This window comes from Rhopalosiphum padi, chromosome 1 (genome assembly GCF_020882245.1).
Source record: "Rhopalosiphum padi isolate XX-2018 chromosome 1, ASM2088224v1, whole genome shotgun sequence".
NCBI lineage: Eukaryota > Metazoa > Arthropoda > Insecta > Hemiptera > Aphididae > Rhopalosiphum > Rhopalosiphum padi.
The window spans coordinates 46,860,413-46,875,036 of NC_083597.1; the positions used below are offsets into that span (position 1 = coordinate 46,860,413).

Consider the following 14,624-nt stretch of genomic DNA (forward strand, 5'->3'; position numbering starts at 1 on the left):
GTGAGTAATTTTTAAGTAGCTATTGTCTGTCACACTTATTTTTAAATCATTAGTACAAATAATTATTTCATAGGAACTTATTTATAATTTATAATGTGTTTGTATACTTTGGTATACTTATTAGTATTATAATTGAATAACATTATATCCCATAAATATATTAAAGATGTTATTAGTTCTTAAACTTAATTTTTAGTACAAAAATAATTAAATTTTTTTGATTTTTATTTAAAAAAATCAGTTACCTATTTTACTTAGTAATAAATAAATCATTTTTATAATCTATATCTTGGCTTTACAGTGTATTAATGCAAATTAATTTAAAAAATAATAATAAACATATTGCTGAGTTGTACAACCCAGTTTATTTTCTGAAGTGTTTTAACTAAGTATATATATTTTTATAATCTGTTTAAAGTACTTCACAATAATAACTGTAATAGTTATTATTATGGACTGTAAATATTAAACATCAATATTGATCTTAAGGTTATAACTTATAAGTACACAAAAATAATAATTTCATTTATCATATTCTTTATTTTTTACATGGATTTTTTTATATTATCTTTTCTATTAAATATGATTCAAAAAAACTGCTCTTAAGATTTCCATTAGCAAGTATGCTTTTTATTTTATCAACATTTTTAAGGAATTTACATTTATAATAATGAACAATTTTTATTAATTGATTGTCACTTTCTAAATATTAATAACAAAAATAATTATTTCTTGAGGGTCTATTATCTTAGATTATCATTTATTTGTTTGTTTTAAAAAACAAGTAACGAGAAGAGTAGTTTTATTAATATTTAACAAACTTAAAGGGACAGCATATATTGTTGATCTGAACAATGAAATCTGACATATTTTTAATTATTCTAAGTTATCAAAGGTCATTTTTTTTTTAATGAGTAAGGTCTAGTTGAAATATAAATTGTTATCAATATTTAAATAATTAATTGAGTCATTTAATTTAAGAACTATCTATCAAGTTTTTCTTTAAATTGTATTTTGTATGTCTTTTTTAGTGAGTTTTAATTTAGTTGTATATAATAAGAAGAAAGTTGTACGTTGGTTAAGAGTTCTAGTTATAAATTATTTATAAACCACTAATGAGTTATATTATTACATAGTTATAAATTTATTATTATTACAGACATTGATTAAGTACAACTTGGTTGAAACGCTAATACAATGTGTTTAGAAACTAGAGACATACTCCTATATAGTATATACAAATTGCATAAAACGTTTTTAAACACTCTAGGCATCCAGTATATATTAATGTGTAATTTATTAATTTATTTCTCCTATTTATGTTTTTTTTTTTCAGAATGGTAAATGAAGTATTAGCTGAAGAATTAAAAGTAATACACGCGTTCTCACAGAAAACATTGACAACAGAACAATGGAATAATTTAAATAAAGTTTAATTGATTTATAATTTATAGAACAAGACCTAGCATTATATTTTATCAAGACTTAACATTTTAACATTATTTTAATTTTACAAAATGAGTTCTAATATACAGTTTGAAGTAACTGCTCCTGGAAAAATAATCCTTTTTGGTGAACATAGTGTTGTATATGGGAAACCAGCAATCGCGTGTGCTATTGATCAACATACTACATTAACGTTTACTGAAAGTTATTGTAACAACCAAGATTTGAATACTATACCATGTCGCATTATTTTGCCACTCATAAATTATTCAGGAATGTTGACTATTCATTTGGATGCAAAACCAACATTTTCACCTACTGCATATTTTCAAGAAACCTTAAACAAATTAAACAAAAATGAACCATTTCTCAATGAATTAGATACATTATCTGGTAATGAAAAAAAAACACTTACTGTTTTACATTTTATTTTTGGAGGAATTCTGTCATGCTATATGAAACAATTAAAAAACGTTTCATTCACTATTGGAATCACATCTGTATTGAAGTTGGGAGCAGGAACTGGTAGTTCTGCATCTTACTGTGTTTCTCTTGTAGCAGCTTGTTTGGCTTACGTAAAGTTTAAAATAAATTCTAATGTAGAAATACAATTTGATCCATTGTTGGATGATTTTCATTCACAAAGTGGTGACAATCTGTTAATTATCGAGGCGTTTACTGACAACATTACATTCAGTGACGGGGTAATATATTTTTATAAATATTAATTTTTATAATATACCTAATAAAAGTAATTAATTATATTTTAAAGTATTTTTTTTATATAATATGAATTATGACCATGTTTATTTTTTTAGGAAAAATGTTTGATAAATAGATGGGCTTTATTAGCAGAGAATTTTATTCATACTAAAGCTTCAGGATTAGATAATACTATTTGCACTTATGGAACAATGGTTCAGTATACAAAACTTAATAGCCATAAATTATTGGAAGCTCCTGAATTAAAAATTCTTTTGATATATTCAGGTTTGTTTTAAAGATAATTTATTAAATAATAAATTATTACTAATAAACTAAATAAAAGTTTAAGAATAAATAGACTTAGCTATTTGTTTTTAATATTTTTCTATATATTAACATTTTAGGTAAATTTAATAATTCAAAATTTTAATATAAAAAAAATTTTTTTAAGCCTAACTCAATAATTCTTTTCACTTCTCTTGAATTACTTTCAGGTAGTCAAAAGTCAACTACACAAAGACCACTAAAATTACTAATATAATTTATCTGAATATCTTTAGAATTTATTAATCTATTAAATTGTTTTTAAATTAATATAACATATTTACTCATGATACTCGTCCTAAACAGTAATTTGTGTATTTATTAAGATTTAATTTTACTTAAAAACAATACATTTTAAAAATTTTAGTTAAAATAAGATCCATGATTTATTTTAAGGTGTTGAAAGATCTACTGGAAATGTGGTGCAGAGTGTACGCACAAAATATAATGATGATACGTATCAACCAATTCTTGATGCCATTTTTAATTCTATTGGACAAATCGTAAATGCAGCAGTCAATGCAATTGATCAAATGGCTCAAAATCCTCTACAAGAACTTCAACAAATCAGTGTTTTGCAAGTAAGTAATTACTATTTAATTTTTTATTCTTATGTATAACATTATCACTTTTTTTAGACTCTTATGGATATGAATCAAGGTTTGCTGATGTCATTAGGTGTATCACATGAAACATTAGACGCTATTGTGGCGATATTAAAAAAGTTTGACCTCCATGCGAAGTTAACTGGTGCTGGAATGGGAGGATATGCTATATGTCTTGTTCCTCCTAATATTCATAAATCTAAAATAGAAACATGTATGCAAGAATTAAAAATTTATGGTTTTGAATCTAATATTTGTACAATTGGTTGTCCTGGAGTTAGAATACAAACTAAATAAATTAAGAAAAATTGTTTATTATTATATTTATAGTATACACAATATGCAATTTGTCTATAAGCAAATCATAATATTCTAGTAAACATTTAATAAAATATTACAATTTTTTAATAATAAAAAATGTATACAATGATAATACATTTTACATAATATATAAAAAAAAGTATGTTTTAAAATATTTAAAAAAAATAGTATATTAATAGTATAGCATGAAATCTAAAGGTAAAATAAATAAGTTCTATAATTTATAATTTGTTTTTTCTTTGTTATTACAAAATATAATTTTATCTTGATTACACAAAAATAATGTAATGGACTAATACCACACTAATCAGGGGCGGATCCAGAAATTCATCAAGGGGGGGGGGTAATTATTTCACCATTTAGAATTTATTTTTACAAACTGGTATCAATGACAACATTTTTATACTTTTATAAATTTATAAAATTTAAATATAATAAGCTTAAGGAGGGGGGGGTATTTATCCTTTTACCCCTCCCTTGGATCCGCCACTGACACTAATACTTAATGTGACCTCACACTGAATTGTGACATTCTTTTTTTTTGTATAGTATTGGTATGTATACTATATGCAGGCTGGGATAGAACCAACTATAAGTTGGTGAACTATGTTTTGATAGAAAAAGTAATTCATTTAATTTTTCTAAAAAAATTAACGAGTTATAGGTTAGTAAAGGTTCTAAAACTTGGTGGACCACTACTTGCCAGTTACGTTTCTCGACATGGACAGTATACACTACACAGTTGCAGAAAACTCAATGCATTAGCTTGTTTAATAATTATCTCATCGTCTAGATAAGTATGTATATATATATATATATATATACCTATGTCCTCTATTTTATTTTGAGATACATCTTAATTACAGGACAAATGTGTTTTTAAAAATTTAGTATGCCACGCTTCTAAACAAGTTAACATAGTCCTGTTGCATTTTAATGATCGTCATTTCAAATCTAAATCTACCATTATCCCTATTGTCACAATAAGTTTCAGCATTCATAGCACGTTACCTACAATATTAAAATTTATTTTAATTCAATACTGTATCATCCAGTATAATGTACCTACCCTTAATTAATAATTCTTGTAGGAATAGAAACAATAGTATCTGAAATACTGTAGTCAATAACCAATGTTAATATCTTATGAAGGCGGATTTAAGATATAACATATAAATTAAGTACGATGAGAAGATACATAAGTCAAAACTAGATATTATCACTTAATCAGGTCAAAATATATTGAAATTGTCTTTCATTGAAAAAACCTTTTTTTGTCTGTCTTGTGACAGTTAAAATCTAAAAATATCAATTCTCAATACATAAATCAGTATAACTAAATAATGTAGTTGACTAATTTTTTTCAATTCTTTATATTTTAGTTCCAATTCTATAATATTTTAAACTCTGAGTAGTCTGAGAAGAATAATGAATGTATTTATTTATTTTTGTATTTTGTCAAAGAGTTGTAAAAATGATTAAATTTTTACTTCAATATTTTCTGAAAGGAAAATAAATTTATTTGTTATAATGGAGAAGAGCTTGTCAAAAGTAAAAAAATTGTAATGCTTATTTTAATAATTTCGAAAAATAAATTAGAAAAAATCTGTATTCTTTAAGAAAATCCAATTTTTGACAAAATCGATTTTCTTATTCGATTGTAATTTAAAAACAAATAACCGTAGATAGTAAATACCTTCTTAAAAATTTGAATCAATATGTAATTTATGTATATTAGTATTTTCTATTCATATGGTATAATTTTCATAATATTTTTTTTGAGTTATTTATATACATTTTACATTATTTTTTTTTATTTTTCTTTCAATAATTTTCAATTAAACAACTTAGCTTGATCAAAAACAGTGGCGTCATTTGTGGGATGCAAGGGTGTACAAATGCATCCATGAACAAAATTATTGTTATTTGTTTTATACTATAATTTCTATAAAATGATCTACATTTACAAAAAAAATTGTGTTTAAAATAATACATGGGATGACTCGACCATGCGAGTGACGGGTATTACTTTAGATTTTCAATATTGGTTTTGCATCCCATGAAAAAATGTGAAATGACGCCCCTGATCATAAAGTTTAAACCTTTAATACAAGATTTTTCATAAAAAGTTATTACTAACTAGAATTAAAAAACAATAATCGACCGTAAATCCAAAATATTTTTATGAGCGTTAGAATTTTGTCGATGATATTGGATATCGTGTGTAAAAAAGCGATTCACGTATCATCAAATTATTATGATTGATGATCATAAAATTATTTCTATATTTTGTAAAATTCAAAAACAAGTATCTGTAGATACTTAAAATTTTCATCAAATGTTTTTATTAGAATTTTCTATACATGGTACGTTTTTCAAAATATTTTTTGAGCTATTTATAAACATTTGATATTTTTGAATTTTTTTTTTAACACCAATAAAATGAAAATATATGTTTATATTGGAACCAAAATATTTTTTGTGGAGATCTGAACTTTTATGTATGTTTAGTATAAAATTTTACAATCACAAATCACAATGGCTTTCAAAACATTTGGATAAATTAAATGATATATCAAATAAATTGCTTATTGGCTATTTATATTGCCGGGCACGAATCTATTCCCATCGTTTTACGGTAAGTCAGTGCATTGGCTTAGTATAATATACTATTGCAATTTGCAATAGTTAAATAATTATAATATAGTTAATGTTTTTGGCAAAAATCAATTCAACCTTCGGCCATATATTGCCCGTATTACTAATAGTAAAATACATTTCTATTGTAGCAGTTTAAATATATCATAAAATGCACAGAATATTCTTAGAAATACATGAGTTGGCAGACTATCTTTGCTAAGAAGCGTTTTGCTATGCAACGATTTGTCATTATTGAATTCAAATTGCAGTATTGAACATAATCGCTTACCTACGTTACAATGCATTGACTTAATCAACGGCGAGATACAATCGGCACCTACAACATAATTAGCAGAGTTCCGACAAGTCCGATAGGTCACCTACTTTTCCCCCTTTTTTAGAACTAAAAGTACTTTCAACCTAATAAAATGTAGTAGTATATGCTTTAAGAGAATGTTATATTTTAAATTTAATTATTTTTCCCACATAATTTATCAGTTTGTAATCTCTTTGATTTATTCAGTCATATGTTTTCTGAGACATCCCGTCACCGCGACACCGATAACCTATTACCTATTGTGGTTATTCAACTTGGTTAAATAATAAATTCTACAAAAACAAATCATTGCCCACTTGCTTTATTATTAAAAATTTACAACTTGCTTCACCATTTCTCACCAAATAAATTTTAAAGTATTATAAACGATTGATTGATATTTCGTATCAATTCTCATTGTAGTGTGAACCGCATTGTGGTATTAAATCTTAATTTCAAACAGTCTTAATAAAATAATATCATGGGCGACTGGAATACAGTGACTATATTGAGAAAAAGGCCACCAAAGCCTTCAACCATGAAATCAGAACAGGTTCATTATTTAATTGTTGTTAATGTTTTATGTTGTAATTGCCTAATTTGTTTTGGAAACTGTTATAGGCCATAAACAAAGCTAGACGTGAGGGTGCAGTGATCGATACTCAAGTAAAATGTAAGTAAAAATTTAAATTTTGAGTATGTGTCTATCAAGTCTTATTTTATGAAGTTGCTCATAATATATAAGTTAATTATTATTCCTCGAAATAGAAAGAATAATGTATATCTAAAATATATTTCAATGATTAAGTAAATAATGATTCAAGTACTTAATTATTTTTTTATTTTTAGTTTTTTCATGGTATAATTATAATTCAGAAAGTGGTTAGAAATTATTGATTATACAACACTCAACATATTGTACCTTTTTGATATTATTATTATAGTTTAATAAGATTTGTTTTGAAAGATTTTCTGTTCTATACTTATCACGTTTTATACATTTTAAGGCCCCAATATTACCTTGTATTATTATTTAAAATAAAATGATAATATTATTGAATCAAATAGAAGATTGTTAAATATTCAATATCTATTTTAGTAGCACAGTTTTAATTTAAGTCGATAACCAAATATAGTAGAAACCATTATAAATTATAATGATGTTGATGAAACTTTAAAGGACCAATAAAAATATCATAATAACTAAAATTAAAATATATATATTATAATAATCTATATTCTATGTTATATCTTTTATAAATATTTTAATACATGAAAAAAAACTTGTCTTATCTGCATAATAAATCTGATCATCTGTATAATATCCATCCCATAATTTTAATCATACTAGTCAATTTGGTATTATTTCAGTATTGATTGATTTTGATATTAATTATGCCTTGATCTAAGTAATTGAATCCAACCAAACAAACAATTAAAATGTGTCTTATCAATAAAGACCCTCAGATAATTTTTTGGGTCTTTGTTGAAGAAAATCTATTTATTAGGATATTTGATGTTGCAGTTGACATAAATATTATTTAATACAAAAATTAACAATAAGGTCATTATAATTGAAATATTTTCTAAATAACAAAAAAAAAAAAATACCTACACTTATACAATTATTAGTTATTATAGGAAACTAAGGATTTTTAAAGAAATTATGATTACTATATACCACTCATACATTACACTGCTATATATCATGATAAGTAAATTAAATTAGAAATAATTGTTATTTTAATAAAAATTTCATATTATTGATATGAATAAATGTTTCTTCATTTTCAAATGTTATTAACTATTATCAATTTACAGAATTGATATTTTTATTATTATTAATATTTAGGGGGTGCAGCTACTAATAAACATCAAGTTACAACAAAAAATACTGCAAAATTGGATCGCGAAACTGAGGAATTAAAACATGAAAAAGTGCCAATTGATTTAGGCCGTCTTATACAACAAGGGCGTCAAGCTAAAGGTTATAATCAAAAAGAGCTGGCTACGGTAAGTTAAATTTATGATTAAATTTATTATTTGTTACTCAAATAATTGTATTAATTTTAGAAAGTTAATGAGAAACCACAAGTAATTCAAGATTATGAAGCTGGACGTGGAATACCTAATCAATTAGTTATTGGAAAAATTGAAAAAGTGCTTTGTAAGTATTTTAATTATATAGTAGTAATAATATAGCAATAATTAATAACAATTAAACATGGTTCATGTTAAATGCAACACTTGTATTGATAATACAAATTGTATTAGTTAATTAATAACTATTATTCACTCTATTGTGTATTTTAAGAAATTTTAATAAAACCCAGAAGACATGCATGCAAGAAAATATAATTTTAACTATTTAGAAAATGATTATCTCCATCTGTTGAAAGCTAATTTTTTAATTTGATAAAACAAAATTTACTAAAGAAAAATTAACTGATTACAATGATATAACTAGTGGCAAGGAATATAAGCATATTAATAATTATAATTAAGTTCTTCGAAAACTTTTTCTATTTGTATGGGTATATACTTTATTATCCTAATAATATAATATATAGAGTATGTTCATAATAGTTATTATTCATAATCTTGAATTCCTTGGAGTGAGTAGACATTGATAGACTAATGAGTAGTTTAAATTTGATACAATACTTATATTAGTTATTAAACTCTAAAATTATATATATACACATATAATAATGAATCAGAAAAATATTTGTATAAAGTAAAGCAGATTATTAAATTATAATCGTCGGACTACAAACAAAATTTGGATTTTTATTTATTGCATTATTAATATAAAATACATTTTAAAAGCAAAGATGAATACTTATAAAATATGTTATTATGAAATCTTGTATGTATATAACAAAATATTTTAATCGAGTTTTATATTGTATTTTTCTAGAATAGATTTTTTTATAGTTAAATGTATTGTTTCAGGTATAAAATTAAGAGGAAAAGATCGTGGCCAAGCACTTCTGCCCCCTAGCACCAAGAAGTGACGGGCTTGGGGGAGTATTAACTCAAAAGTCACTAATTTCACATTGAATACTTTTAATTATGCTTTAAATAAAAGAAATGTTGTGACAAAAAAAAATTACCTTCTATTTTAATTTATTTTACCTTTTTATTAAGTGTAAGCTGGTAATACAAATGGAGTAATATTGCATTACATATTATTATTTTTTTTTGTAATAAACATTTTTCATAATATAGCATATTATTAGTTTTGTGTGTATCTTGTACTTTGATATTCTGTTTTAAAAGCACAATTTTAAAATAAAAAGAGATTTAAATTACATAAGTATTAGTACAGTATTTTTTATACAAATTACTCAAAATATAACATTTTATCATGTAAATATTGCTGATATTCCTCTCTAAAAAATATTATGTATACTCTATTTAGTATGAGATATACCTACTAACCAACTAACCTAACCTCTGGACCTGACAACTGATGTGTGTCAGTGGCTTTACTAGATGGCAGACGCCAGACATACAAATGATTCACTTAGTGACGGTGGTAAACTCATGCGATAAAAGCTGATTGCTACGTGCGTTGGTTCTTATTTTTAATAGAGTACCTACATTACTATGTAAAAAATTTTTGCTGTAATGAAGTGTTTTATTTAATTTCATGTATTCAATTTGCTTTAATAATGTATAATTCAAATATATAACTGGTTAGTATAGTTTTGAATATTTTATGACTAAACTTTATTAGTTATTCAATAGATGTTTACAGTACTAAAGGTCATTAACCTTAGGTAAGATAGTTGGTTTGATTTTTGTGATACATAGGTATTGTTATATAGTATAAAAAGGTAGAAAAGTAGAAATAAAATTTAAAAATAATAAACAAAAAAATATGCATCACAAAGCCACAATTACATTTGTTAACTGATTGCCTACAGGTACACATTGTGATGATACACATAGATATTCCCCAAAATGATATGCAAAGTATCACTCAGCTAAGTAATGTTAACTCTTCTTTAACTTCTCAAAGAAATTAAATTATAACAAAAAAATGTAATATATATACATTATTATATTGATATTATATTTTTATTTTATTTTAATATAACATCAAATGCAATGTATAGGTTAGAAATTACAATAAAAATAGCAATTGAGATGTATAAGTAAAAAATATAACAATTTCCTTCTTTGATTTCGTGATTTGTCTATAGGGCCAACATTTGTAAAAAAATATTTACAGGATCATAAATTCTAAGAAATATTACAATGGTTTAAAAAATTAAAGTAACTCAATAAAATTATAATTATTCAAATCTAGTTTTATATTGTTAGAATTTTACAAGCAATTCTAGTAACAATAGAATCAAGTAAACTAGAGTTTGCATTTTCTATTTGACTTATTTTGTAATAAGATTTAATATAATTTTCATCAATATTTTCTGCAAGTTCTGAAATATCTGTTTCACTGCCTTTAATACATTTTTCTTGAAATATTTTCATTTCTGGAACATTGGAGAACTTTGAAATAAGCGCAACTATCATGTCATCATCCTGATCATTGGCGCTTGTATCTTTCAACGATTGTGTGATGTTTTTTGTTCCTGATAAATTGAACAAAATTTCGTTAGCAAGAGACTTAGTCTTCATACAAGAGTTTTCGCTGGACAAGTAAGCATTGTTCACAGCAACTACAATCTGAAATGGATCGACAATCAATCTGCGACTAATTAACACTGGTGATTTATCTTTGAAAATTGAAGCCATGTTGTCTTTAAGCCATTTTATATTTTCGACGTTTGTAAAATACGATACTCCTAAATACTTCCCGTTTTGCAGACAGTAAACCTTCATTATATTAGATGATTTCTTTACCTTTATAAATTCGTAGTGGCCGTTTTCATGTCAGTAGTGAGTGAAATTATAAGTATGTATAACTTATTTAGTGTAGAGTATGTAGACATTAAATGTAGTTTATTTAGTAAACACTATACAGTAACAGTTAATGTTATTACTTGTAAACTTGTAATTTATAGGCGCCCATCAACAGCGTGGTCTTATCTGTTATCTATAATTTATCAATATCAATCATGAACTAAGATAATCATTTATGAAAATAGATATGACCACGAATTAAAATATACTATATATAGTATATTTTAATTCGTGGATATGACAAAGATATTGATAACAAATTATATTTTAAATTTTTATTATTATTCCCATCGGTTACGTATCACCTAGATCCCGCGACAAGAAGATCCACGTACGTCAACTGGATCCCATTGGACATTTAGAACCTCAAAGAAAATTTAGATTCCATATTAACTATAATCACCCACGTCATTTAGCCCATTTAGGTACCCAGAAATCGGCGGTAATTTAAAAAAACTTGTCTAAAAAAAATACTTAAATAACAATTTAAATTTTAAAAATATTATGAAGTATAAATAAGTTACATCATTACATGGCGTTAATAAAATCTCTAATTCCATTAATTATGATATTAGATTCGATGTTTTAAATAAGTAGTAACGTTTCATTATATTCTAATATACACGATATATGAATTATCGATTATGTTAATGTAGAACTTATATATAATTTTTAAAAGAACTTGCTCAAATACCTATTTATTATAATAGGTAAGTACATTAAAAACTAACCATTAACCTAACAGGGTGACTATACTTATTTACAAGCATTGTATGGCCACTTATTCCTTTAATGTTATATTTATATTGGACTTATTTATAAGTTTATAATATTTCTCATTTCTTGATATAAATAATTATTTAATTGGTATTTAATAAAAAAATGTATGCAAGGTATAACTATAAGATAAGAATAACAGTGTTAGGTAATTTTCCACACCACCTTTATATTATTAAACGACGTACAATAACATTGTCCGGATTGTTTAATAACTTTATGAGGTATTACACGAGGCGCGTTTTTTTTATTGTGGTGTCCCCAGTAGGCCTAATCCACATCGTAAGCGAGAATACATTATATGCAGGGGCGTATTTAGGTAGGGGTTTTGGGTCCAGTTTTCCAGAACGGCAAATTTTTAAAGATTTAGAGGGGCGGCAAATTTTTATTTCGTACTTTATGAGTACTGGCGCAGTGACGTCAATCATTAATATTTTTCACAACAAATGTGTGCCATAGAGGTATAAAATACTATACTATTTATATAACATGGTATTCTATGGTATTAACAGTTTGACCATTGCGCGGCGTAGAAGTTTTTTAATTTTTTTAGTGGGGGGGAGGCGGCAAAATATGTGTTGCCCTTATCCTAAAATTCCTAAATACACCACTGATCATATGAATGCATTCAAATAATAAAAAAAAAATATACAATAACTTAAACTATGTGGATATTAATAATACTATATAATATAAAACGGGTAATGTGTATAATATATGTGTGTTGCCGGCCGGCGTAGTCAATGTGTTGGATGAGTGGATGAGAGATGAGCGCTAATGCGTAAAGGGGGGACAACTAAATTAAGATGAGCTTCTTTTTGATGCTGCCAATCTTCCTCCGGGTTGAAACGAAGCCGAGTGCCGACACATTTCCCATCAGCTTTGTGACAAATTCTTCTTCACTAATAAATATTATATATTTATATATAGTATACTGTACCCACTACGATTCTAAAAATTATAATATAATACAAACAAATACTTTGGACAGTTGATTATCATCAGTTGAATTTCTTTTTGCTGCTGCTAAACGTCCTCCGTGTTGAAATACAGCCGAGTGCTGACACATTTTCCATCAGCTTTGTGACAAATTCTTCTTCACTAATAAATATTATATATTTATATATAGTATACTGTACCCACTACGATTCTAAAAATTATAATATAATACAAACAAATACTTTGGACAGTTGACATTAAGATGAGCTTCTTATTGATGCTGCTAATCTTCCTCCGGGTTGAAACGAAGCCGAGTGCCGACACATTTTCTTCAGCTCAATGACAAATTCTCCGTCGGTGAGTAGTCCATGATCCAGCCAAATGTTCGGCTCCTAGAAAACTTCAACTAATGTGCTGATTAAATGTAATTTAAATTTATAGTAAAATTTTAATGTTTAAGAAATCTATGTTGGTGTTCTTTTATTTTTGAATTTAAATTAATTTTAAATATTATATTCATAATTTATCAGTAAAAAATGTAAACAAGAACTAAAAAGATTATAGTATATTGCAGTTTAACTTTCTGTTCGGTGGCCACCTTTTAAACTCCTCACTCTCTTAACTTTTTTAAAAGAAAGTTAAACAGTACAATAACTATAAAAAATATAAATTTAAACATACACAAAGACGAACTAGCTATGTGATAAGAAAAAAAATTGAAATAATTGGTAATTTATCAACGTATTATTAAAATAAAAAGAACACCTAAAACCGTAGTACAGTATATTATCTGAAAAAAAAACCATAAAAATTAAATATAATTTAAGTATATATTCATAATATACTGTACTACTGTTCAAAAATTATAGTATTAAACAAACACAGCCTTGTGACATTTATTTTTGTTATTCAGATGAGCTTCTTAATGATACTGCCAATCGTCCTCCGGGTTGACATTATTCAAGGATATAGCGTAATTATTTCAGTTTTTTTGTTGTTCCGATATTATGGCAAGATCTGAAATATTTTGTTTCATTTTACTATTTAACACCCAAGACCCAAACTACCAAATTGATCCATATTTGCTACAAGAATTCATGACAAACAAAAAATAAACTACATATAATTGTAAGATCATTCTACATTTTTCGCTACGTCCACGTCCAGCATCAAAGGTGTACTATTTTACTACTATTCTAATACAATATAATCACGAATAATACAAATAATACATGGTTGTGTTGTTATTTCTCACAATTTTTGTCTACTATAACTAATGAGTAAAATAAGTAGGCATTGTGTACTATTTTTTCATTGGACCCTGGAGAATAAAATATGCGTCTACATCAACTACATCGTCCGACTAGCGCGGATTGTTCATATAAATTTATATATTTTATTTTAAGTTTAAAAAATAATTTTAATCCCAAAAAAGAATAATAAAAAAAAACTTACTTAAGCGTCGACTGTTCCCGTGAAACCGAGTTGTGTCAATCTTCAGACTATACCTAGTAGTGCACCGCCGCCAAAGAAACTGCAAATTTTCTTCATATCGATCTTCATCGTGTTTCTAAATGAGAATAAAAATTCATTTTTATGAAAATAAACAGCACGAAATG

At 25.7% G+C, this 14,624-nt stretch overlaps 3 protein-coding genes and 1 long non-coding RNA gene across 4 annotated transcripts; 2 read left to right on the forward strand and 2 right to left on the reverse strand.

Moving 5' to 3' along the window:
* Positions 1-1,255: 1,255 nt before the first annotated feature.
* On the forward strand, positions 1,256-3,628 carry LOC132924303 (mevalonate kinase). Its single transcript, XM_060988534.1, has 5 exons — positions 1,256-1,277; positions 1,337-2,150; positions 2,265-2,436; positions 2,872-3,056; positions 3,114-3,628. The coding sequence occupies exons 2-5, from the start codon at positions 1,518-1,520 to the stop codon at positions 3,375-3,377; spliced, it is 1,254 nt and encodes a 417-aa protein (XP_060844517.1). The 5' UTR covers positions 1,256-1,277; positions 1,337-1,517; the 3' UTR covers positions 3,378-3,628.
* Positions 3,629-6,644: 3,016 nt separating this feature from the next.
* On the forward strand, positions 6,645-9,676 carry LOC132917168 (endothelial differentiation-related factor 1 homolog). The gene is made up of 5 exons (XM_060977776.1): positions 6,645-6,910; positions 6,979-7,030; positions 8,210-8,370; positions 8,431-8,524; positions 9,313-9,676. Exons 1-5 carry the CDS (start codon positions 6,839-6,841, stop codon positions 9,372-9,374), a joined length of 441 nt encoding a protein of 146 aa, XP_060833759.1. The 5' UTR covers positions 6,645-6,838; the 3' UTR covers positions 9,375-9,676.
* Positions 9,677-10,655: 979 nt separating this feature from the next.
* Positions 10,656-11,479, reverse strand: LOC132917167 (EKC/KEOPS complex subunit TPRKB-like). The gene has a single exon (XM_060977775.1). It carries the CDS (start codon positions 11,206-11,208, stop codon positions 10,678-10,680), a length of 531 nt encoding a protein of 176 aa, XP_060833758.1. The 5' UTR covers positions 11,209-11,479; the 3' UTR covers positions 10,656-10,677.
* Positions 11,480-12,673: 1,194 nt separating this feature from the next.
* Positions 12,674-13,500, reverse strand: LOC132918508 (uncharacterized). Its single transcript, XR_009660509.1, has 3 exons — positions 13,248-13,500; positions 13,049-13,167; positions 12,674-12,968 (listed from the first exon to the last, which is right to left on the reverse strand). It is a non-coding gene; the product is annotated as an uncharacterized LOC132918508 (long non-coding RNA).
* Between the last annotated feature and the right edge of the window lie 1,124 nt (positions 13,501-14,624).